The sequence below is a fragment of the Macrosteles quadrilineatus genome, unplaced genomic scaffold, assembly GCF_028750875.1.
Source record: "Macrosteles quadrilineatus isolate MER2022 unplaced genomic scaffold, UCM_ALF_1.0 Scaffold_4__1_contigs__length_99947679, whole genome shotgun sequence".
NCBI classification, from domain to species: domain Eukaryota; kingdom Metazoa; phylum Arthropoda; class Insecta; order Hemiptera; family Cicadellidae; genus Macrosteles; species Macrosteles quadrilineatus.
Window position 1 is genome coordinate 78,205,933 of NW_026542597.1, and position 27,893 is coordinate 78,233,825.

At 33.9% G+C, this 27,893-nt stretch overlaps 1 protein-coding gene across 2 annotated transcripts in view; it reads right to left on the bottom strand.

Moving 5' to 3' along the window:
* Positions 1 to 27,893, bottom strand: part of LOC128993491 (5'-AMP-activated protein kinase subunit gamma-2-like) — a 326,963-nt gene that overhangs the window by 230,582 nt on the left and 68,488 nt on the right. For both annotated transcript variants that reach the window (XM_054417433.1, XM_054417434.1), the window contains one exon: positions 11,924 to 12,005. In XM_054417433.1, the coding sequence (XP_054273408.1) occupies positions 11,924 to 12,005 (82 nt within the window). The remainder of the gene's footprint in view (positions 1 to 11,923; positions 12,006 to 27,893) is intronic.

The window sequence follows — 27,893 nt, forward strand, 5'->3', positions numbered from 1 at the left end:
TACAAAATATCATAAGTCGGTTTAGATTAACAGTGTGAACATGAAGTCATGTTTGACATATATAGACACCCTTTTCAAAGAAATGTTTGGCAGTTCTGATCTTGTTCGACGAAATATTCTCAACTTATCATCCAATATCCTGCCATGTATCGTTCGTTACTATTTAAATAAGATTTCCCGCTATATTCTTCTGGATATTTCTGTTCAGTCAATGTGAATCCAAACACTTGATCTATCACGTTATTATTAACTAACTAGTTACTTTACCGATGATTTGCAACACGGTAACCGATTATCGAGAAAATGATAATAATATTTATTTAAATTAACTCTAGAAAACAGAGCCCGTACCATCGACACAACATCAGCTAATCAGTTAATTGTACAGTAGTATGTTTTTAAACATTTGGTTTTCATAACTCACATTTCACGGGGTGAAATATTGATGTTTAATTTCAAAAAGTATACAATTTATGTGATGCTACAGGTAGCAGCAGGAGTGACAATTTCAGTAACGTACTTGTTCAGATTCGTAATAACGTAAACTGATTAGACTGAACTCATGTTTATATTGATAAGGATTAGTTTTTGTGTACACTGGCCACCACACTGGATAAAGTGGTTAGTTAGTTTCCAAGTTGTTCTACTTTCTGTTAAATGTTTGTTCTTTAGGAAATAAATTCATCATTCATAAATCGTAACACTAAATTAAAAAAGTTTTTGTATCAAAACTGTATTTACTGTCCACATTGTTGTTAAACAGTATAATAATGACATTATATTCATTGAGTCTTTACAAAATTCAACTTTAACAGTGGTTTATGCACTTTTATACATCGAACCAAGTATAAAAGTGTGTGTTACGTGAATCAATGGCTTAAAAAATATATTTGATTAAACTTATTTATAATTTTTAATAGATACTTCTAAACAAATTTGGGTACTTAATTGTTCAAATATCTAGGAACCCAACATGTATCAAATCAAACTAGGAACAGTAAACAATCACAGTGTGACATGCAACAGCTTGCATTGTTAAACTGCACCTCTCAGATAAACTGAATACCTCGACTCATCTAATGGGCAAATTACCCCCATTCCGCGGGATTTGAACCCGACTCAACTTGGCTGGTTTCCTAACAACCCTTTGTATACGTAACCACTGGGTACGACCTCTTTAGCAGACCGTGGCATAACTGGGTATTGCGATTGTGAAAAACTATTGAGCCTTTCCTTCTTTGACCAGGTGTCAACGGATATAAGTCGATAGAGGAAATATTCAGTTTTGATCACTTTCAGTATAACAAAGATATAACTAAGATTTACATGAAAACGTCATCCATTACTATCAAAAAGATTATCCTATAGGAAATGGTAGGCCTTCTATAAATTAGTTAAGTTATAAATTAGTTTTTTATTATCAGAAATCACCATTTGAAATAAATAGAAATACATCAATATTAACTCATATAATTAACTAAAAAATTATAGAAATTAACATTGAACAAAGTTTGATGTTTGATGACATTGCATTATGTCACAATGACTTCACTACCTATCACTATTACGTCTGCATCTTTTACTTGGCCCTTCAAACTGGTAAATTATGTTAAGAAAGGTTCTAAAAAAGTAAGCAAAATAGGATCGAAACTATTTTCGTCGACCATCAGTCACAAGATTGATCAAGAGGTTGATTGGTGATAAAAGGTGCCGTTCAACCACGGCACAATAAAAATAATCTCACGTTTATTATTCACTGTACGTGCTAAACATGTAGCATTTGCTTTAAGGAGTTTGGATTGAAAAACAATTCAATAAAATCACTGGCACCAGTTGTTCCAAAGTAATATCTAAAAACAAAACCTGCAAACCTGCATTGTGCCAGAGGGAACATTAGAAACACTCGGTACCAACTGCATTGCGATGTAGAGAATATAGAGAATGTTCTTCTCAATTTATTCTCTCCACGTCTTTGTTATGAAGACAGATTAAAATAATAACTATTATTAAAAATATTATTTTACAACGTCATTTATTAAACGAGGATTGATAGTTCGTTTTGTTCTACTTCATAGTTGACTAAAGCATTCATTGAGCCAAAGTGAATTTAAATAATGGAAAATTGAGTAAGGTTCCGATAACCAAAGGTTCATAAAGTAAAGGAAACCTCCAATGGTTGCCGGTTTGACCCCGAGAAAAGTCTAGCCTAAACCTTTTGAATTGATCGAAACTGTACCCGAATACGGGATTTTAATCAATATATTCCTGGTTAGAACCAGCGTATCTAGTCCGTAGCAAAGGTGTCATCTCTTCTGGTGTGTCGTTGTTATACAAATGTCTAGACCCTCATTCTTTTCTACGTTCTACAAAATAGAAGCTTGGTAACAACTACAAGTTCGAAGAATTATGCAACTTCCTCCTACACTGTTTGTGCACATGCTATCCCGGAATGCCTATTCATTAAACCGTGCAGTGTGACATACTCTCTCTTTCTCTCACTTGTTTCCCTCTCTCTCTCTCTCTCACACACACAGTAGTTGTCTCAGCAGGTGTTATATTACACATGCACTACATTACACTCAAGGACGGCCTCGACTACGCCTTATGGCCAAGTTGACAAAAGGAGGCATTGTTTATGGCGAATGTCGAAAATATTCATCGAGCATATCTGGAGGTATCACATTTATCCACGTCTGGTAATAACACTGTCGTGGAGAACAAACAGCTAAAGCATTGGGTTTCAAAAAATTAAAAAGTCAAATGTTTCATAGGTACACTTTTTATTTTCAAATGAAAAATTTTAAATCTGCCAGTTAAACTTTACCATGCATTAACTATACACGTATGAAAAGTATTGTTATTATAATGTTGAAAAGAATGTAAAACTGGTGGACGAATAAAAATGACGAGTTTAAGAAATCAGTCGTTCTCACTAGAGTGTAAGGCCACCGGTAATAAATTCAGGGGCCATATTTATATACAAACCTAACCTAACCTAACCAAACTTCTATATGCGGATTAAGGCCAGAGGTGGCCGGTTCTCCGTTTCCCCAGAGGATACTTCGGGAGTTTCCGTCCAATACAGTAATAATAACAATAATTAAATTTTGTCCACAAAATGGTAAATGCTTAGGGTAAAAGATGATAATGGATTTACTCCACAGAATAATTTTTTTTATAAAAAAATTACAACTTATCCTAACTACAATAAAGCAAAAGATTTACTAGTCCGGTACCGCTGTTGGAGTCAAAATGTGTTAAATTTGTTGTAGTTTTAAGTTTTAAACATAGACAATAAGCTGGGAACTTGATCAAGTTAAGTAAGATTTTTAATGCAGGAATCTCGAAAGGTTCCTATGGTTCCATGTTGTTTAAGGTAACATGTTATGTTAAAACAGTTACAAGTTATCCTAACGTTTAAGCCGATCTCTTTCACGTTGTGTAGTATATATAAACTTTTTAAAGTATTATTTTTAAGTTTTGGTGAATAACTATGTATATTTTAGCAAAAGTGGTTAACATTCTTAAATGCTTTGAAAACAACTTGTAGGCTACCCAGGTCTTTCGAAACTACCGGTATTTAAAAAACAAAATATTGTACAGAAACATCAATCAAATAGGCCTACTGTAATTTTATCGCACTATGGAAATGTATTTAGTTTAAAAGCGTTGAATGAAAATCAACGTCTTTTATCCAAAGCCATCCTATTATAACGAATACGTCTTATCACCATGACCGATTGGTGATAAATAAAACAACAGCTATCAACCGGCGCCTTGAGCTCTTAATTAATGATAATCTAACCATCCAATGATTCAACTGGACAAACAAGAAGTCTTCGAATGGAAACTAACGCAAGCGTATTGTTTGAAATGGAAAAATTAGAATTCAACACTATTTTCTGTCATCCTTGAACATGAATGTAAAAATACCATTCGTAAGCAAGATAACATTTTACGACAAGTTTATGAAGTTGAAGTACCAATACTTAATTAGCAAGATTGTTGTAGCATAGCTTTGTTGCTACAAAGGTTTTACTGTAAAACCACAAATTACCACAGATAGCCAACTTCGTCCACAGAATATAACATAACCTAACTCAACATAACCTACTAAACCTAACCACCACAGCGCCCCTCTCTTTAAATAAATATAATGGAGTAAAGACGTAATTAAATAAATAAATAAACAATATTCTGGGTGTCCAAAAAGAATGGATCAAATCTATAGCTTAATATAGTACCCATCCCCATGTTAAAGTTGTAGCCAGGTTTTCAATAAAATTTGTCTTAGCTGATGTGAGCCACCTACAGAATGCGCTGATCTAAATTACTGATTTCTGCCGATTACATGATGGTTTTTACCAAGTCAAACTGATGGAATGACTTATTATGAGCTATAGCAACTGTGACCCAGCAACTATGTCAGTAACAAAAAAGGTCGTTGAAAGTCAACTATGGCTACTTTTTGGCGTCTTCAAGTTTTTTAGTACCCTTTAACAGTAATCAGCTGTTCCATCGTTGTTAGCACGTTTGAATTTTCAAAACATACAGTTGCAATATGAAGGTGAAGTCGTGAAGTTGAAAGCACAGCGTATTGAATGGTTTAGCTGTTTGGCCTATAGAGGATAATCTGTGGTATGATTTGTTGTCTGGTGGTTTTTAAAAGATCAAGAGTGTATCTATCGCTCACAGATCTTAACATGTAGATGAACTTAAGGCAAAGATAAGGGAAGCCTTTGGAAAATTATCTGATGAAATGCGCCAAAAAGTGTGGTCAGATATTACTCTGTGAAATAGCGGAGAACATGTATATTGTAGAGGTTAGGCTGTGAAACCATGGCAGGAAAAATCTTATGAAAAATTAAGAAAAACATGTATACAGTTAACTTGTTATCTTTAATAACAAAGTGTTTATGCCAGATTATTTTTTTATCCATTCTTTTTGGGACACTCTGTATAAATCTACACACGTTTCACAGATCATCACTGAGTACGTAGTTTAATTTGGCGGGAAACATGATTAAAAACATTCCGATTTGGCGGGAATATTGATTAAAAACATGCCGAGATCCTTGAGCGCTTATCAATAGCAGACGGGTTTACCCAAGGCTTCGATGTTACTCAAGGTTAATATTGGACAAAGAAGCGATTTTTAAACAAGGATCCTTGTATTACACCATTTGTTACACTGAAGCAGCAACGACGCTGTATTTCAAGATAAATTGGCGACCTGGCAATAAACTACTTGATAAGTCGGTGACAAAGAGGTAAATCACACTCAACATTGAACTTAAGGAAACCTGTTGAATTTGAATTGTCAGAGGTGGCTTACAAAATCGATTTCAGTAGGATATTTTAGTACTCTTTTTTTAAGTAGTTCTAGGCCTACTTTTATTTCAGTAGTAACTAAATTGTGTATTTTCACTGCGAAAACTTTAATGAAATAGGTACAAAAACTCCCAGCAAAATTAAAAGTCCTTAAACGACCCTACGTTGTGTGAAAAAAGTATATAACAATTCCAAAGTTAACTTGATTATCTATTTAGAATATGAAAAAATCTTCAATTGAGACCCCTGACCATTTTAATCGTGCCTAAATTAACTAAAAATTCAATGAAAACTATCTTTTAAGTCTCCCTTCTTCTATTCATGAGGAAATCAAAAAGATAAAATTTAACTTCACTAATATCAAAATCGTTTGGCCACTTTAAGTTACAGTCAATTCAAAGACGTGGATGTCTTAAGTTTCTAAATTTAATATCCCTTCAAAATACTCCTGTCAATATTTTCTATCAATAACCCAACTTAAGAAAGAAAGGGAAGGTAACTAAACAACCAAGAAGAAGATCATGTGTAACCGTAAATTCAGACTAAATAAATGCAATTACGTTGCATTACAACACTTTAAGGTCCCCCGCATCACCTAGTGAGATAAAAGTTTCAACTATCAGTAGCGTTGTCAGAGCTATTCTTATCACGTGTGGACGAGTCACGTAGGCCGTGCAGGATACAACCATTGACTATGGATACTGCGGTAGACATCCCATTGATAAGGCTAGCTGTGGCCAAAATTGTATTATAAGAGAACATATTTTATTTTGTGATTATATTGTTTATTATAAGTTTTATGTACGTTAACTGTCAAGTATTTGACGGGTCATAAAATATCCTGTAGGTAGGCTATGCAATACACGTTGATGTCCTTAATTTTTACGTGGTAATGTGTCGTTTTCAGCCAAAAAAATTGTATTGAGAACTCTCAGTTAATGGCTGTATTGAACTACAATAATTAGGCCTACTATTTCACAATACTGGCAACAACTTTTGGTCCATTGAAACAGGCTAGCTGGCCTTAAACATTAGAATTTTTACAACATGCGGATTTTTGATTATTGAGATGCGAAATATATCGATAGTTTATGTTACTTAATTGGTTAAATAAGTTTGATACTGTACTACAGTATCTATTACTTTTATCCGATTTATGCCAAAACAAAATCATTCGTTATCTCACAACATTATCAATGCCTACTATAAAATTCAAGATAGCAAAAACTTTATCATTAGAAATATAAAATACCTACTTTGATAACACGCAAAAACGTGTAAACAAACTTCTAAGGAAACACTTGTTGTTATCACATATGTTTAGTAGAAAGCAAGAACAATAAAAAAACTTACAACAGTACAACATCCTTTTTCACACTTGTAGCACAATACTGGCGCAAAGTTTCAAAACAAAAACACCAGAGTTATTTACCGGCAACGCGACAAAGACCAAAATACACTGAACGAAATAGGTTAGAAGCGCGGCGCAGCGGAGCACATGGTGGCAGTACTACCAACTGTAACTCGCCGCGAGAAATACCCGGTTGGCAACACTGATCACAACAAACAACATTAGGTGGGTGGAGGGTGACATCAGTGTAGTGCAATAAACAAGTTGCAAATTTGCTATCAGTGGAATAATTTTAGCTGCATGTGGAAAGTTTTAGATCACTCAGTACACTACAACGAAGTTGTTTGGAACCTATCACAATATACTGCAGTTATACTTCGATTACAATATTTAGGCGGTTTGTTATGACTATGAGGGGAAGCTCCCTGTCCCTCCCACCAAAAAAGGAGTGTCTACTCCTTTTATCTATGCTCCTATTATGGTAGCATACTCTATAAGATTTTGTCATTATGTCTTCTCAACTTAACAACTGGTTGGTTCATATCAACAAGATGTGCATTTTGTAATATGAAATACAGTAAATGGTATTTATAAGTAGCTGAAGTTAAATATCTGATAGGATTGGGAGAATAAATGATTATCAGTTCTCGTTGGCAAGCGAAACATCATTTCACAATGATGCTATTCACATTCAAATATCCGACAATAGCGATTCAGACTATCGATTTCGAGGAACATTAATTGCGATTTCTCTCGAAAATAAAGATTACTACCGTTGAATACCACTACCCATCCAAAAAGACTATAGTCTCTGCTTACAAAAATGTCCATGCGTAGAGCAAATGCTGTAAAATGGTAAAATGTAGGCCTACCCTAAAGTAGAAAAGAAACATTCAGTCGACATTTGCATATTTTAAGGTGTTTTCGAACATAAAAATGACATCAAAACCAGGCCGGGTTTTCAAAAAAGACTAGAAATCTTTCTCATCATTTGTATTAATGAAAACCTTGGAAAATAGATGTTAAGAATTTACCATTCAATCCATCAATTAATGGAATATCCAACACTATAAACACAACATTGGAGATATTGCTGTACATGTACAGATCCGTGTTTCCAGTAAATGAGGTATCCACGGCGGATGAAATGTCCATGAATATTGGTTAGCAAACATTTCTACGGGGAATCTGAATATTAATTACTTCCCGGTCTCACTATCAGTTCTGCTATCAAACTACTGTACAACCTGAACGACCTGAAGGACGTTAATGAAAAACTATAGACTCACTCCAGCATGTATTATATATTTACGAGAGGTCGTCCAGTGGTCGAAACTCGACCAAAAATATGTAATGTACTCACTTAACTATTTTCACCCCACACTGTAAATAAAACATGTGATTGGAGTTTCCTCCATTTGTTTTGATTTTCTGTTTATATTTCGTTGTTATTTCGTAACCAGCATAGCAACGCATAAGATCCATGTTAATTTTTTACAACTTTTAAACTTATTTTTTGTGCTTATCTTTGAGCCTATTTAAATTTATAAAGGGATTCTGCACACCTACAGGAAAATAGCTTTCCACGGGTATGCGTAGATTTTCCCTACGATGCACACGAGCTGAGAAAAAAAGTTTTAAAGAAACATGCTTGCCTATTAATATATAGATAGATTTTTCCATAAGAAACACGTATTTATTAGACTAATACCAGTTGAGGATGAATTGTTTGAATTTAATCGCGTATTTTAAATTAAAAGTCAAACTCTATTAAATTATTTTGAAACATTCCCTACTTTTTGTAGATGAATGCACGAAACGAAAATCCATTTTATTTGCTTACTAATGATTGACTCATTTGCCTTTATTAAAGTACATGATGATTTACTAATTTATTACGCTATCCTGCACTTAGCGGATTCTCTTTAGAACTATTAGAACTATACGTTTGTACACTAGTTATGTACAGCACCTAGCCTTGTAGTGTCCAAAGTCAAAGGAAATTTTACAATTATTTGACTGCAATTAAAAGTAAGGCAGCTTTTGAAATGAATTTCGAATGAATAAACTTGACAAACATTACTATTTTCATTCAACCTAAAATTTATATTCTTTGCACTCCGATTTAAATAGTGTTTATTAAACATTACTATTTTCATTCAACCTAAAATTTCTATTCTTTGCGTTCCGATTTAAAGAGGGTTTATTAATATTCAAATACACACTAGGAGTAGCGGTTGTCACACAACGCTCGATTTCGAGCAAACCCAAGTGTTTAAACAATTAAGACAGCGATCATTTTATACAGATGTTAGAGGTAATGATGAACAGTGATGAAGGATATTTGACCTGGGGGAGGGGAAGATCAAGTGATCAAATTTGGCAGTGATTATCTGTAGTCAGCTGTTCTCATCATGCCACTGGCTAGATACGCCCACGTCGAGCTATATGTTAAATTGTTACATGAAGATGAGCAAGGAAAATTCATAAACCATAAAAATAATATTGTTTTATCTGAATGTTGATTGTGTCAAAGTTGACGCAAGATCGGACACGTTTTTATGCAGATTGTTTGACATTCTTTATCAGTCCTCAGAATAAAGAGTGTCTCCCTTTTCATTTTGGCATACTATGTTTAATTTATAAATCGTTCTTCGTGAATGGTTTATTTCACAGAAAAATATTTTATTGAAAAGATTTGCAACTGAGAAGAACGTGCACGGATGGAAAATTAATTGTTTATGAAATTTATCTTTACTGGAAACGTGATAAGGATGATGCAAAATAGCATCAACCATAAATGATATCAGCAATCAACTCCCTTATCTCAGATAAAAACTACTCGATAGTACAATAACTAACTAATACAAAATCATCTCTCTACTCTTTCCTTAAAAGTTATACAGCGTACAGTAACTAGTAAACAACCTATAAATCTCGTACTATTTCGATAAACACACCACAATTGATGGAATTGAGTACATTTTGTCGCAGTGTTAAAACGTAAATAATTATTTACTTTTACTCTAATGGGTCCATACGTCACTAACAAAATATTTAAAATTATTGCCTTTTTCTTATTTAACGTTAAGATGTCAATTTTTGTTGTCGTTTACACAAAACGTTTGTAAGCTAACTAGACTAAACCACAGATGACTAATCGAAAGTGTGGATGTTCCAACGGATGAACCATGATTCCATATCTAATCCAAGGACACAGTCCACGTCCACACATTATAAATTATCTCTACCAGGTTTGCTGGACTCTTTGTCGCATTGCCATTTCCCGCCATAGTTAGGTACCTTGTAGTAATATACCACCAGCTAAAACTGACCACTGGTAACCCAGGGCAGTAGAGGGAGAGTGCTCGCCTTCGTCCTTGAAGGTTGCTGGTTCAAACCCAATTGGCTGTTCAAGTTAGTATGCATTTTCTTACTTGTTGACACAAGGAGAAAATACTATTTGTTCACAGCGTCGCATCTTATTATTACATTTACATAAACAGAATCCCAAGATGTTCTTGAGGAAAGTACACGAAAGATCTGTTTGCAATCCTTTTACGAAGATCATATTGAAAAGTTCTTGGAAACAATATCGATGAAGCACACACGTTTCAACACGTTTCACAGTCTCTTTCACAGATCATCTCAAACACAACGTCTATACTTGGATGTTACATCTATTCAAATAATACGTCGTTGGTATGTTTGTAAAAAAAATACCTAAAGAAATAAGTTGTATTTAATTTGTACTCCTCTGACTACACTGGTTCTAACTCTAACAAAATTCTGGGTAAAAAGATTACCCTTCATAAATGTGTGGATTATTCATCCTCACTGGTTGACGATTAGAAAAATTGAACTTCTACGAAATAATTAGATGATTTTTGTAAGTTACTGTTATACTTCAGAGTGAATCTTACAATGATATGTAAATAAATCCTTAGAGTAGTATACCTGTCATTTTCTTGATGTTATCTTTTATGATTATCAGACTTAATCACTTAACAATAACTATTTTCAACGACATCCAAATAAAGTTATATTTCCAAATCGCTGTCTTCAGGCGCCTTTCAGTTGACAACATGGTGGAAAACTAACAAGTGGAAAACTAGTGGAAGACTTTGGTGTAAACGCGGCTTTCGTTTCAAATCCAGTCGCACTAACGACTGAGCTACCAACTCACCGAAATGTCTCTTTCGTTCGAGGTTAACTTAAGTTTACGCACATTTTACTCGTTGTTTATTCCACTAAGTGAGTAAGTTTGAATATATAACGTCGTATTTGGTTGATATTGTTTTATGTCAGTAAAATAACAAGAAATAAATATTCAACCTAAACAGACTCTACATATACCGGTTAGGAACATACCTAAAAATTGCGTTCAGCAGATCACTATTCCCGAAGCATGAAAGTCTACCTGGGTTTGGTACAAGGCCCCAAGTATCACGAAGTTTCGCGCTCACATTACGAAGTACCTTCTCTGACCATTTCAAGGATTTGATTATAAGCTAGACATGAAAGGCCTTAAATAACTGAAGTGAAAGAACTATACCCCACAAACAAATAAAAAAGTCACGGTAAAACAACATATAGGCTAATGCAGGATATTAAAAATTCTATATTATAATTAATCCACGGTACACAATAAAGAGTAAAAATCATTAATGTAAATTCAGTTACAAAACGTAGTTCAATATTGTATTATATCTATCATAATGTTAAATTTGAAAATGACTTTACAGCCCTGTAGTAGCACAATATCATTGTCGTAATATCGAACAGTTAAGTGGAACTAAGGGAGGAAGAAGCCTTACGTAGCCATAAAACGTAAGACGCATTTTACTTATGTATGCAACTGTGTATTAGATAGCTCTTTAAAGAATGTATCACGAATATTAGAACAGAAACAGTGTGGTTGGTTGACATAAATAATGACTTCACTGGCCGAAAGTAAACGTTTTTTACCATTATTTTTAATATAACCATTTATAACTGTCAAACCCGTGACAAAACCAGATGGTAGGGTAATTAGCCTAAGAATAGGGCCAGTGACGTAATTAGTTAATCTTTATGATTATGAGGGAACAGGTTCAATCCCCGGCACACCCACAAATATTTTATGTGTTTAGAACCGCTGTTAGCATGTGAACTGTGAACCTTCTTTGAAATTTTAGCCCGGGAATTTTACTAATTCTTATCGTAATATAATGTAATAGATACAAAGTTGTAGTAATCTACCTGCTCGCTGCCTAGGCGGTTCTTGACCAGCCATGGCGTGGTCTTCTGTCACTATGGTGGGTAACGGCTGGGAGCCCAACTCCTGCAACAGACAACAACCAACCAAACACTAAATACAAAGACAATGTGTTACGTGAGGTTAAAAAAATGTATTATATACCTCTATATCATTACCTTCACATCTAGTAGTCCGGAACCGCTTTATCTTATTACTACAGGCTAAGCTTACAGGTTTGCGTCATTATCACATAAAAATACAATGGTGATTGGCGGGATTTGAACCCTTGACCTCGGACAACGAAACACAGAGCTCTATCACTAGAACTCGCTCTATATTGCCTATACTTATTGTGCATTTACAATATTATTCATCCCAATTTCAATTATTCCCAAAATGTAAGGGACTGGTGATAAGTTGTTTATTTTAATATAATTAACTCACACAGTGAAGTATACAAAAATCAGATAATAACTTGAATCTTTAATACCTGTATCACGCAGTAGGTTTTCTCCATTAATGTAATTTTATCGAGTGTCTCAAAGGATGAAGTTATTTACATAGACATTTTTCGCTTTAGACACTTTAAGATTATACTAAACCTTTAAAAGATACCTAAATGTGATGGCAATTGGCATAATTTGAAATTATCTTTCAACAGCAGTTCCACCGTCCTAAAAACTACCCCAACTCAACCACTATTTATCCTGGACAAAGATTTACTTGATGTTGAGACATATACCATTTTCCCGCACTGAACGTTTCTCCAAACAGACGAACATAATTTAACAATGCCTTTCTTTGTAAGCCAGCACACAGCTTACTTTGTACAAAGATTGCTTAGAATAAAGTATCGATGGCTAGAGCGTCCAGCGGTGGGTGGGATGGGAGCGAAACAACCAATATAGTTGAAACAAACAAGATCAGCTGTTGAGCAGCTTGTCCTGATGGCAGCGAGGAGAGGCCAATTGATACTTATTGGGCGCTGGATATTACTGGATAAGTTACTTAACATCCCGCATAATATACTGTTGTCAAATAGTTGATTTATTGGATAAATATGTCAACAATCAAATATGTCATTGATCATTGGGCTGCTAATCTAAACAAGAAATATTCCTCTTTTTTACAATCATGTATAAAAGTATTCAGCATAATTTTTGAAACATTTTCTGTGAAAATCACTAAGTAGTTTGACACAGATTGAGTTTTTAGCGAATTTCCCTATAGGGAAGTAGCTATTGCCGTAGGTGGCATGGCAAGACCTAGGCCCGGGACCTATTTACTTTTTCATTGTTATGTCCCCAGAGGCCAAAAATACAATTTGTTCAACTTTTTATATATATGTGTACGTGAACGCGATAACTTGTGTAATTTTTGTCCGATTTTGACGAAATTTGGTTTGAAGGTGTAAAGCGGGATAAACTTGAATGAGTTCGCGAACCAGCATGATCAGACCATGGGAACGGGGTTTTACGGGGGGTTTTAATGGGTAAAAATAGTTTATTTTTTATTTTTGACCCTCTAAACACAAAATTTCCCAATTTATCATCAGACCTTTTTGAAGAGCTTAAAAAACAAATAATTTAGTATTTTAAAGTTTTTTGTACAATAATTGGTTACGGAGAAAATTCAAAAAGTTTTTTATTTTAAAACTCCTATGTTATTCTTATGGAGAATATTGTAAAATGTTGTAGTTTGCTTGTTTATGGATATATCTTAAACAAACTTGGTAAATTGATTTATTTTGTACTAAGTTATTAATATTTTACTAAACACACTTTTTACCCTCCCTGTAGCAACAAGCCTATGTACTCATAAAACCTAATGTTAATTAAATACATTTATTGAAAATCAATTCAGAAAACTGGAAATTCGCTTAGTCGGCAGGTTTGCTGCGGCGGGGGTATTGTTTAGTATTTTTTTTAAATTTACATCCAGCTTTAAAACGCTGCAATTCAATACGAATAAAGTTATAGATAAAATAATGTTTAATGAAAGAAACTTTAAGTAGTTTGACTCATAAGCTGCTTAAAGCTACGTAAATATCTGAAAGGTATAATTATTTCCAATTTGTACACGAATATATAAAGATATTACAAAAATCTTAAAGAGATTTAGTTAAGTGAATAGATGCGGTAGTTTTGGTTTAAAAACTAGAATCCTTTAAAGAGTTTTGATACATCTTCAGACAACTTAAGCAGGACAGAGCTAAGGTTTCTTTGATATGTTATCTTCTCTGATCATTTTTAATCAATCAATGTTCAGGCATAGACAATATAATACTGTAATATTGTCCGTAGTCTGTGGTTCAGGTATAAAATAGTCTATAAAACTACACTGTCCTTTACTATCTAAAAACATGATTCTATTAACTAACACCAAAAGTGGTTTAAAATTTAAAAACGAAAACATCAGTATATTTAATTCTTTAAAGCACCGCATTATCATTTTCGAATACAATAATAAATTATCATACATTGTTGTGTTTATGTAACCAAAACCTAGAAAAAACAAATGTAACAAACAAACAATGTAGGCCTAAATATAAAATCTTGGATTTGTTAAATCAATCAGGCCTACGCATCCAGAATGCAAACACAGCACAAAGGTGAACGTGTATAGCATAGCGATGAGAATTGAAGGCGAAGCCTATAAACAGATTTGATTACTGGGCTACATAATTATCATCACATGGTTTTGTCCACGGTACTTGTACTATATACTGTATTTACTGAATTAACACACTTTTTTATTATAATATCCGTGCCGGGAATACAATTTACGTCCCCACAAAATTAGCACAAATATATTGCACATGTCCTACTTAATAAACAATAACCAATCTATATATTAATTTGAAACTGTTTTTCTTTGTCACAGCTATTTTGAGAGAACGGCTGGGCGTAGAAACTCGGTAGAGGTGTCTAAAGAAAGGTCTTGGTCTGTAGATGAGCCATCAAAAGAGAAACATGGTGAATTCCCTTGGGGCTCTGCCTCCGTGGCCTTTAAATTCCCATCCCATGTTATTCTTATGGAGGAAAACGGGGGTTTTGTCACAGCTAATTTGAGAGAACGGCTGGGCGTAGAAACTTGGTCGGGGTCTCTAAAGAAAGGTCTTGGTCTGTAGATGAGCCATCAAAAGAGGAAAGAGGTAAATCCCCTTGGGGCTCTGCCCCAGAAGCGTTTAAAGTTGCCTCTTCAGATTTGTTTACATTATGACCATATGCAAAATTCTACACTACTTTTTAATGCAACAGCTGTTAATATTTAAATTGTGATTTATTGAATTTTTCAAAATGAAGTACAGTATTTGCAATGGATTTTTCTGATTTTAAAATAGATTTTCTTCTGCGTCGTGTCATGTTTTGCAATAATGTTCTATTACCAAATCAGTGGAAAATCCTAATATCACAGTAACTTTTAAAATTATTTCTTATGGAGTTAACTTATATCTATTGTATGGGTTGGTTTCTGCCTTTTTTACCACTTCTTGGAGATTGTACGTAGGTGATATTCTTTGGCATATTGCATCTGTAGACAAAACTTGGGTTAATGTAATTATTACAATGGAAAAGAGCGAGAAATCCTGGACAATTTGATATAGGCTAAAAATAAAACTGAATTAACACTGTGCTACATTTCTTGAGCAATCATTGAAATACCGATTTGCAAACAATGGAAACATAGAAAAAGGCATAGAACTGAACCAAGTAGAAGAAATAGAAATAATTTTTTTTACACTAAAAAAACTAAAAAAACATGATGAGCTTTTTGAAAAAAGATAAGATATTTACAAACGATTTTTATTATATCTAACTGTTGTGTAGATCGTGAGTATTTCCATAATCTTGAAACCGCCTGTAATGTTTCGCAATTGCTCGAATTCGAGCAACAGGTACACTAGTGTTTAATAAATAGTTATTCTCTGTAATAACATTGTAACGACAGAACCCTCCTTATACTGTAGTACTATAGCAATGCAACATTTTAAAACAGTTATAAACATTCTAAATTCTTCTTACAACTTTCACTATCAAAATACGGAAGAGACCATAATGTGGTCCTAACAATATTTATACTGTAGAAACATTGACCTAAATAGCAAGCAACGATTTGTGTTCTGCTTATTGGCGGAAGTTAGCCAATCGGGAAGAGCTTTAAAGCTCAAGAGGTTTACCATGTTCAAACTCTAAATCTTGTTCAAATTTGTTCAAACTATATTAAAAAAAAATTAAATCCATACTGATCGCTACAGTTTGCTTGACAATTTAGTTTTCAAATAAATATTTGCACATAAAGTAAAAGCTTCCATAGATCTCATATTAAGACCCCGGTACCAATTTGGTTAAATTCGTTTTAGATCTCCAGAGGCTAAAAACACCGTCAAATAAAATTCACATATTGACTTTTTTATGGATATACAGGGTGTCCCGGAACTCTCTACCAATATTTTAGGGCATTGCTCCCGGGTAAGAAACATACCTAAATATCATATTTAAATTGTCCGGAAGTCCTTAGTTACTCACACAGCCGCCATTTTATTTTTTTCAGTTATTGATTTTTTTCTAAAGAATGGTTAAACATACGAAATGGAAACTTTGCACAAAAATTTATGACAACTAGACAAAGCTACCAAAACATTTTGAAGATTTTTCAAATGGCGGCTGTTTAAAATGTTGTTTCTTAAATAACTCGAAAACCATTGATTTTACAAAAATTTTAAACGGCCGCCATTTTGTTTTATGAATTTGAAAAATCTTCATAATTTTTTGGTAGCTTTGTCTAGTTGTCATAAATGTCTGTGCAAAGTTTCCATTTCGTATGTTTAACCATTCTTTAAAAAAAAAATTAATAACTGAAAAAAACAAAATGGCGGCTGTGTGAGTAACTAAGGACTTCTGGACAATTTAAATATGATATTTAGGTATGTTTCTTACCCAGGAGCAATGCCCTAAAATATTGGTAGAGAGTTCCGGGACACCCTGTATATTTTGATCAAATTTCGCAATTTTTTAAATTCCATCCTAAGCTATTGCTATTTTACTAAAAACACACTCTGTAACATTCCCTGTACAGTAGCAGCAAGCCTAAGCACTCATTCAACCGAACTTTATTTTAAAAAGGAATGAATAAGACATTTTTATGACCACTAGGCCTACATAGTTGATTTAAAGTATTGATCTCTTCACGGTGCTTATAAACTTGTCCGTTAAATAACATGATTACATTTTAAAATACTGTAGTTGTTAAAGTGTAAAAGGACCAAGTAGCTCTAAACAATTGCCAAAAATAAGAATTTTTCCTTTCACTTTTTTCACATTCACTACTACACAGTAAAGCGTGTTCCAGAATAGTATTTCGTATTCAACACTAGTATTCTGACGATGTTTACTCAACTGTATTGACGCCAACGTCGACGTTTAGCCTGTTAGTGGACAAGCACTTGGATTGAGACGTAGAAGAGCATTGTAGGTTGGGATATACTGCGGGTAAAGCAAGGATAAAGGAAACAATTACAGAAGGTTTCCGCAGAAGAAGCTTAAAGAAGAGTTTTTTTTTATGTTAAACATTTTCAGGAAATGCCACAAACGGAACTAGTGATGAAATTGAGTAATTCCTAAGCCTCAACATTTCCCCTTCTCTGTGTTTAAATCTGAAGAAAGAATTATAGTCAATTATATTAAAGTAATGCTAACAAATCCATATTATACATTATAATACAAGTTTCTTTGCTAAGCTTGCATAAGATCCCCGTGCGTAGAACGGGCACACAGCTAGTATTTAATATGAAATAGGCTAAATCGAAAATGTATGATTAATGTATCACAATTTTGTTCTATTGAAGCAGGACATTCCGTACTAGCGAGAATAGTTTTAAAGCAAATTGCTTTCCCCCAATACATTGAACATTGTATTTCTACTTCATTTTCATCAACGAACCGTGTTTGTTTTTAAAAATATACGGCCACTATAAAATATCCGTATGCCCTTTTACCTTGATTATTGGCGTGCAAATTGAGTGATTAAAATTGAACATTGATCAAATTCCAACATTTGTACTTTTATCTAAAGAATTCGTAACATTATTATAGATAAACTTTTTTGCATAACAATCTTTAGGTACCTATGTAAACGAATACAACTGTATTATCTTAACGGGCGTTTTTTCCATGTTAAGGTTACGAATACTCATTACTCATCAGTGTGATTTGATTCTAAACAAGAATCAAATTATTTACAATTACTAGTTACTGAAAGGTGTACCAGTATTGATACATAAAATTAATTCTTCTTCCATAACTAGGTGACAGATTTGTTAAAGACGTAATTACGAGAGCTCAGAAATCTGTTATGTTCCCAGCTATAGATCGGAGCAACCGTTTAGTTCCTCAAAGTTCTTTTCAATCTGCATTTCTAAGCACAGACAGTCGCAGCGAAGAAATCTGATTTGCCATTCCAATCTCTTTAAATCTCCACCTCTCAGCTAGAGCTCAATTTAACTTTTAAAATACTTTAGAGATTAAAAATAGAGTACACAATTTATACAAATTTAAATTCATCACTATGTTAACTCAAAACTAAAATATTACGTTGCTGAAGATACAGAATTGCTAGGTAGCCGAGTGGTTATATTGCTAGCCTTCAAGTATGAAGGTCGCTGGTTAGATTTTAAGTGAGATTGTTACCAGAACCAGATGCCATTTTTGTCATTGGGCAATCAATTAATGATGATTTATAGCAAAAGGTACACGTTGGGTAGTAACAACTAAAAAGACTTTATTATCGTTTACCATTCCCTTACAAAATCCGTTAATAATTGTTATTAGCGTAAGTAACACACGTAAATAAAACATACGAATGTAGACTATATATCCTGAAGGTAGACTAAACTTAAAATCTATTTTAGTGTTTATATCATGTCTGAAAATGAACTGAAAAGTGAAAAATGAAAGCCACTGAAAAGTGACGAAAGAAGGTAAGTTATTATTAATTAATTATTATATTATTAATTAAGTAACTTTACATATGAAAAAGAGCACTCAAATCATACATTATTAAATTACATACACAGCTCCCCTATTATTTTAATGTAAATTTATTAAATAGTTTAATTGAGTTTTAATTACTTTTAATATTTCATTTGATATTCTATTTGATACGACAACGAACATTAAAGTTACCCACACAACAGCTCAACAAATCATCCACAATTCATAATGTTACTTCATCATAATTATCTGGACGATCTGTAATAATCTAGACTGAATAATAAATTATTATTGCACTCTGAGACATAAATTTATAATGAAGACATAAACAATCCACGATGAAGCGTTGGTTGTGTTATGTTTGTATTAGACGACAGGAATTGTAATTAACTAAGTTATTAGCCATAAAGCGACAATATCAGAAACAATTCATTTTGCTAGACTACACGCATTTATACCTGAATTTAGTAAAATACTAGCAGACTCTACATGTTGTGTAAATAATCTATTCTATATTCTATATTCTATTCTATTCTATTCTATATTCTATACTATTATAAAGAAGAGGTGGTGTCTGTGTGTGTGTTTGTATGAGCTAATCTCAAAATCTACTGGTCGGATCGGGCTGAAATTTGGCATGATGATAGCTCACATTCCCGATTAACATATAGGCATATTTTTATCCCAAAAAATCCTTCGGGGCTCCGCCCCAGTGGCTCTGGAGTTTCCCATGTTAACCTTATGAGAAATGGAATTAATGAATCTTAACAGCTGTTTCAATTAAACAAGTTGGTTCTGTTCTATGATGTTCAATAGCATTAAAAGTTACAAGGATTACCAACAGGGTTCAGCACTAGCACTATTATTTCTTTTACATTTATGACAACAGCAAAAGGTGAGTGAGCGTAGCGAACGAACTTCAACCTGGAGGCGAGTGAGCGTAGCGAACGAGCTAACCCGAAGGCAAGTGAGCGTAGCGAACGAGCTAACCTGAAGGAAAGTGAGCGCAGCGAACGAGCTCCAACCTAAAGGTGAGTGAGCGTAGCGAACGAACTTCAAAAAGAACCGAAATTTCTTAAACCATGTCCTCACTCATAACTGCTATAAGCATTTGATACTTATATGCCAACCCCGTACGAAGGACGGGTACTCTGCTAGTTAACTATAAACTCTACTCGTATTTATTTGATGAGCCAGGGAGTTTGTATGCATTGTTTAGGTCATGTTCCAAGTTCTTCCTCGCCTGAAGATGGAGACAAATTATAGATCTCGAAACGTGACGTAGCTTTGTAGCCATGTGGATCTAACCTTTACTGCCAAAAAATTGAATTTTACCTATCACACATTCATTACACAGTTAGGAATTCTTCGATTAACAATGAAGAAAATTTAGATTTTACAGAACAGTTGGTTTCGATAGGATATTCTGTGAGGGGCTCTTCAAGTATATTTTAGTGCGATATGACAAAAGGGCAAAGCAGGATCTTAAAGATACCAGTTATATATGTGAAGCCTTGTACCTACAGTTTGCAAACAGTATGCAAACAATTTGCAAACAGTCTACATCTTGTCTGCAATCAAATCTGGTGGTGTGGACGAGGCTTTGAAAAAATATGACAAATGCTTTGGGTTGCTGTAAACAGTAAATAATAGACTGGGACGGTGGCGTCGTCCTGTTATCTAATTACTAGGAGGTCACGAATTGTGGATATTTATAGGCATGCACTGTGGATGCGATACTCCCTGGTGTGGATTAACGTCCGCAATAGTGAGTACTACGACTATACACAGTACAATCCTGATAATTAGACCAATTCGTTAATACCTAGGCAAAAATGTGGTCCGGATTCCACTATAAACTGTAGGTCCCTTAGTAGCCATTAGCTGTATGGGCTAAATTAACAGCTGTGTAGGAATATGTCGGCCTACGACCACAAGACTACAAGATCGCGCTACTCATCCTACACTCATATTTGGGTTAAAATACGCACATAGTGGCTTCCCATCTTAAATAATTGATTGATTGATTGTTTTTACAGTTTGGCTTGGTTAAATGTGGCATATTGAACGAAAATCAGCAATTGTTAGCAACAAATTCTATTAGTAGATCAATTTAACTGGGTCAAATAATTTCTAAAACAGGTTATAAGTTTAACATAGCAATTAGATCTGACTCCTAACGTCAAAGGGTTTAATTAAACGGGGATGGAAAATGTCAGTAAAACTCCTTCAATCAAGAGACTCCTTGATGTTTATTGCATAGATTAAACATAAGTTACTCCTTCTAAATTTACCACCCCTATACTCGCACATTAGCTTAAGTAGTTTTAAGGTAAGTTCAGCCCGGCTTATGAATTTTTAATTATTTTTGACGATGTAATTATTATTGTTATTGGAAAATTTGTAAATCTAATTCAACTGAAAAACTCGGTAGGTATTTATAAACCATTGCTTTCATGCGGCCAAAGAGTGAAGAACAAATCCATATACCACAAAATTCAAAATGAGCGCTCTCTTAAACATCGTCAACATAAAACACATATAAAACATACTTCAAAATGTACAGCAGGATAAGAGGTCTACTTGAGCCTTTCAAAGTAAATGTTTAAAGCTAACGACAGTTAGAAAGTTTCTAAATACAGAAATATTTCATACTCGGACTTGTTACAATTACACTCAAGTTAATTTATCCGTTTAAATGCCACACTAAGTGAAAAGCGTACTTGTGAGAGCAATAAATTACGCTTATAACTCCACACAAGTACGTTATTATGCCACTGCCGGTTCAAACACATGCCTTCTCTTAAGTGTTCGTCATTTCACAGCAAAATACATTTTGGAACTGAGTAAAGTAATTATCCCATTAAAATAAACTAGGTGAAACCCGTCGAAATCGACGGTTACTTTCAAGGCTTACGTTAATTCATCTAACTGCGGTAAATTGGGTGAAATATACATATTTTGAGCATTTAGCATTGTTTAAAGGGTAATAAGTGTAAAAACAATAATGATTTTAATTATTGCGTTAGTTGCCAAATTTGGTTGATCATTCAATGATTAAAATATTTCCCATACCATACGTCATCGGACTCATCGAAGTTATTATTAGTATGTTATATGATATCTCTTCCTTTGGAAGAACCTTTAAATAGTATTAGAATCGTATTGGTGGGTCTTTTGTTGTTAAACACTTCTATGATTTCATCAGTGTGAATATGATTTTATTTAAAAGAAAATATTTTTTGGGAAGGTATATCCATATTCTAACTTCAAAGGAAGGTATATCAGTTACAGTGTAAGTTTGATTTTTCCTTCGTCACGTCGCGTCAGTTCATATCGTACTTCTGTGCCAATGAATGAACCCTCTAGCATAGTGTTGAGAAATTTATTGTGTGGTTACTATTAAAGCTGGAATTCCTTGATATGGGGGATGTCAGTTGTCTCAGCCTTATCAATAACATAAAGTTGTCAAAATAATCTCTCTACGGAATGTTAGGTGTAGTGGAATACTTGAAGTGAAGTTGGCTTAGGGGCCTCCTTATTTATATGGTCTTGGCGGCTTCATTGGCAACAAATAATGCAAATGACATAGCAATGGGACATTTCTAAAAAGCAAAATACTGTAAATTGGCTGTTACGTATATATTGACATTTACATATTAGTAATCAACGTATCTTATAAAGGAATATGTGATCTAGTTTAAAGGAATATGAACTTTCTGTCATGACAGTAGCTGCTTAAATCGTATTTTCTCTTTGTACCATATTTTACAGCCAAAATGTAGTGTTATTTTCAATAATGTTACCAACCCAGTGCGCCAAAGTCCGTAATATAGGCAGGTGCAAATAATCTGTCAAGATGGGTACCATTTTAGGCAAGGTTTTTATGTTTGGATTTTATTAGACACGATAAGAGCAGATATTTCTACATAAATATTTTATATGTGTAGAATAATATGATAAAATGTAGGCAAAAGTGGTGAAAAAGGCAGAAGTTCAACAAGAAATCATTTAAGAATTGCTGTGATAAAAGGATTTTCCACTGATTTCGTAATGGAACGTTATATTGCAAAACATGACATGATAAAGAGGAAAATTAATTTTAAAATCAGAAAATAACATTGCAAATACTTATTTGGTACAATTCAGTAACTCCCAATCAAGATGGGAAATATAATAAAACTAGCTGTGCCCGCGGGCTTTGCCCCGCTTAACTTCATAAGTATTCGCATGGCTCAATCACGTCCTGGTTGAAGTTCGTTCGCTACGCTTACTCACCTTCAGGTTGGAAATCGTTTGCTGCGCTCACTTGTTTTCAGGCTAGCTCGTTCGCTACGCTTAGTCGCCTCCAGGTTGATGTTCGTTCGCTACGCTCACTCACCTTTTGGTCGCAAATTAGCTGTTGTCATAAATTTAAAAAAAGTCATCCCTTTTATCGTTTAATACTTTGATAAAGGTTTTTACGTTTTAATATTTAACATTGGAGAATTTAAACGTTGTTGAGTGCACAGGTGTGCTGCGATTGGGGTTTAATACATTTTGACTTATTAAAAAGTAAAATAGTTTTCTGTGCTGCACTCGGTAGAAACACTGTGGCACTATTTCAAATCATGACTAATGCGAATACAGAATGTTGTGATTATTCAAACCTACAAAACAGTTGGTGAAAGTAAACATCTGCTTTAAAATTATATTTATTTGTAAACATTTTAGATCAAAAAGTCTGACATTGGCCCACTTAAAACCCTCTAGGGCAGAGCCCTTTTGACGGATCTGCACCAAACTTCAATCGAACCTCCTTGAAAGATGCTTAACAATGCCTGAAAGTTTCATTACATCTGTCAAGCGGTTTCGGAGTCCATAACGTATATACACACACACATACATACATACATACATACATATATAGTTCCTCTTTTATAACCAACTTTTTAAGTTGAAACGGCTGACTAAATTCTTTAATTCCCTTTAAATATGAATACTCATAAGGTTAACATGGGGAACTACAGAGCCACTGGGGCGGAGCCCGAAAGACTTTTTGAGATAAGAATATGCCTATACGTTAATCGGGAATGTGAGCTATCATCATGCCAAATTTCAGCCCAATCCCTCCAGTAGTTGATGCGGGATTGAACTTCAAACAAACAAACAAACAAACACACAAACTTTCACATTTATAATATTAGTAAGATAACAGTAACTCCCAATGTGAAATACTATTTAAAATGAACAGCTGTTTTATTAAAAAGTATTATTCACATGGCCAAAATGTAAACAACTCTGTGGAGGGATCTTTTAAGGCTTCTGGGGCAGAGCCCTAAGGGATTTTGCTTAGTTTTTCTTTTGATAACTCATGTTCAGACCAAGACCTTTCTTTGGACACCTCTACCAAGTTTCTACGCCCAGCCATTCTCTCAAATTAGTGGGGACAAAGTTTCCAATTAAATATTTAAATTCCCCCATGTTAATCTTATGGGAGAAAATCCAACTTTGATGGCCTGTGGGGCAAAGCCCGAGGATTGTTATTACAGGAATTGGTGAAAGGGGGCGTCTACACAAAAAATACTTTATTTTGACACGTCGTTTGTAAAAATCCGTCCATTATTAACGGAGGAGTAGTGTTTTGTAGAAATCGCCTTCACGTATTATATACTAGCTGTAACCCGCGGGCTTTGCCCCGTTTAACTTCTTAATTTTCAAGATTATCTCGTTCGCATGGCTCAATCACGTCCTGGTTGAAGTTTGTTCGCTACGCTCACTCCCCTTTAGGTTGGAGCTCGTTCGCTACGCTCACTCACCTTTAGGTTGGAGCTCGTTCGCTACGCTCACTCACCTTTAGGTTGGAGCTCGTTCGCTGCGCTCACTTGCCTTCAGGTTAGCTCGTTCGCTACGCTAACTCGCCTCCAGGTTGAAGTTCGTTCGCTACGCTCACTCACCTTTTGGTTGCAAATTAGCTGTTGTCATAAATTATGTAAATGTAAAAGAAATAATAGTGCTGCACCCTGTTGGTAATCCTTGTAACTTTAATGCTATTGAACATCATAGAACAGAACCAACTTGTTTAATTGAAACAGCTGTTAAGATTCAATAATTCCATTTCTCATAAGGTTAACATGGGAAACTCCAGAGCCACTGGGGCGGAGCCCGAAAGGATTTTTGAAATAAGAATATGCCTATATGTTAATCGGGAATGTGAGCTATCATCATGCCAAATTTCAGCCCAATCCGACCAGTATTTTTCGCGTTCACTTGTCACAAACATACATCCATACATCCATACATCCATATATCCAAACTTTCTCATTTATAATATTAGTAGGATAAGGATTTAAAATTTAGATATCAAAGGAGTTGTCATTTCAGTCATTAAATAGGTTTCTACTTAGTTAAGTATTTTTAAATACTCTTAAGGGTTTAGGGTTCTATTACAAATACAGTATTACGTTATACTGTTATTTTTTACCTACATATCAATCTACCTTAAAGAAAAATTATTCTCTTAATTACTCATGACTTCTTAATTGTTATTGTGCTATTACTACTATTATACGAATAAAAAAAAGGTTTCCTAATAGGCTACTACACTACAAATACAAGAATTTACTGTTATAATATTAACCTTAACTAAATAATGGGTAGAGTTAGCCTTTAAATCTTGCAAATTTATAGCCTTGCGAAGGTTTACAGTGTAATTAAACATGACATGATGTTGGAAGCCATCTTTGATAATATCCATTTTCAGATTTATTTTAAAATGTTACACAATTTCACTTCAGTTTGGACGCTAAATAAAAAACTTATACAGCATCTTTATTAACTTACTCAAGATCAAAATGGAAGTAAAATATTTAGTTTATTTGATATAAATTTACAATAGTTTATAGTAGGTTAACACTTTGGTTTGGCTCCATAAGAAATTAGTGCTAACAACATAAATCAGTAATAATAGCATCTGTCAGTAGCTTAATTAATCTACATAAGGTTTTAAAACTGACTACATCTAGTGGAAATAGAATGTCCAGTTCTTATATTAGTCCCAAGTTATCTCACATCCATACATCATAGTTGTACACGGAAATACTTAAATGCAACATAGTTAACTGTGAGAACGGTGTTATCAAAACAAGGACGTTATCAGGTTTTTGGGTCAGATAGTTTCGTAATGATTTATATTAGTTAAAAGTCTGTATAACCTAGTTTTACTTTCTTAAATTGTCTTGGGACGTACTACGTTAGTAATAATGTAAATATTTGTATTTTAAGAAATCACACACCAAACTGTATTTAGCATTTTTTGTAAGGTTAAAGTATTACAATTTACCAGTTTGGTAGCTATTCAAAGGCTCTACAGTCTACGTAATAAAAGAAATCATATTAAACTGTGCCTCAAACTTACTACTCGTTAAGAAAGTAAGGAGAAAGGTTATTGTAATACACTTTTTTATATTATTGATTTTTTCATTAGTTTGTCAAACTAAATGCATTTATACTTAAATATTTGGAAACTGTAATTTACAGTATTAATTTTTCCTTTTTCAAACGTGCTTAGTTTCATTAGTTTTCTTTAAAAAACGATTCTGTAAAATCGTCAGACTTATCAGTGTGGATGTGAAGCTTCAAAAGGGTCATATTTCGATCAATTTATTCATGTGAAAATATGGGAGATTTAAATGTAAATTTGTTGCTACGTGTTCAAAACATCGTTTAAAAAATTAAGGAAAGAAATATAACAAAAATTTACATATATTTATTGTCGTTTAATGCTGGAAATTATCTACTTTGGTCATGTTTAGAAACTGTATCGTAGCTACTAGATACAAACCCAAAACTGTGTCGAATTTAGAGTCTTAAAACTCAGTGTCCACTAATAAACTCACTACTGTATTCTAATTCTGCAGCACAAATCCACCATGTCGCAATCATTTCACTAAGTCAACACACAAAGTGGGCCAGTTATTTTGGGAGTAATCGTCTTTAAAACAATACTTTCGTTGAGGATCCAGTGTCTTTAAAAGCTCGTTTCCTCCAGCTTATTGGCCTACATCCAACCAATCCAACCTCCAATATCCATTATCTAACCTGCCATCATCCAACATATCCATCAATGTAGATAATCTTGCATCTTGCACCCAACGTTATCCCTCTTGCAATATAAATCATGTAAACACATCACCCATCTACATAAATATTATATAATCCAACATTCTTCGTCCAATACTTGTCATCTAATATCTGTCATCCAATACCAATCATATAATACTCGTCATTTCCCATTACTCAAAGCCATAATTTAATATTTAAAATCACATGCACATAATTTAACATTAAAACATATGCACACTTGTGCCGTTTTTATAGCATAACAGACTAACATCAGGTTATATACCAAACATACTTAACAAAATAATTGATTTCAGAAATTTCCCTATTTAGTTTAAATCGTACGCAAGATCATCGTTTTCGGGTAACTTCAAATTAGGGAACAAAAAAACGTGGTAAATTTTTCGGTTCACTAACCTCATAATTTGTTTATGGCACATTATAATGTTGTTTACTATTTGAAACGCACATTGTAAAAACACTGCTAATCACACAGTATTTTAAGTTATGTTTGTAAACAACAGAAATGAAAACATTGATGACGACTTTGTATAGTCTCAAATTATGTTGTCTAATGTCTAATGTTGTAACGATTAGAAGATTATTTCCAGCGTATGACGGAAATGTTTCATCACACGGAGCGAAAGTGTCTTTTTGGTACTTATCGCTTTACAAGCGAGGCGTTCGGTTGGGTACCAAAGAGAGCCACTTTCGCTCCTAGTGAGGAAATGTTCTATAGTCATGAAACATATAAAATTGGAAAACCCGTAGTTCACATCGAATTTAATATTTTAGCCAAACAACCAAAATAGTGATTTTAATTTAGTAAACAAAATACCCCTAGTAAGAAAAACTTAGTTGTACCTGCCTGTCTTGTTTA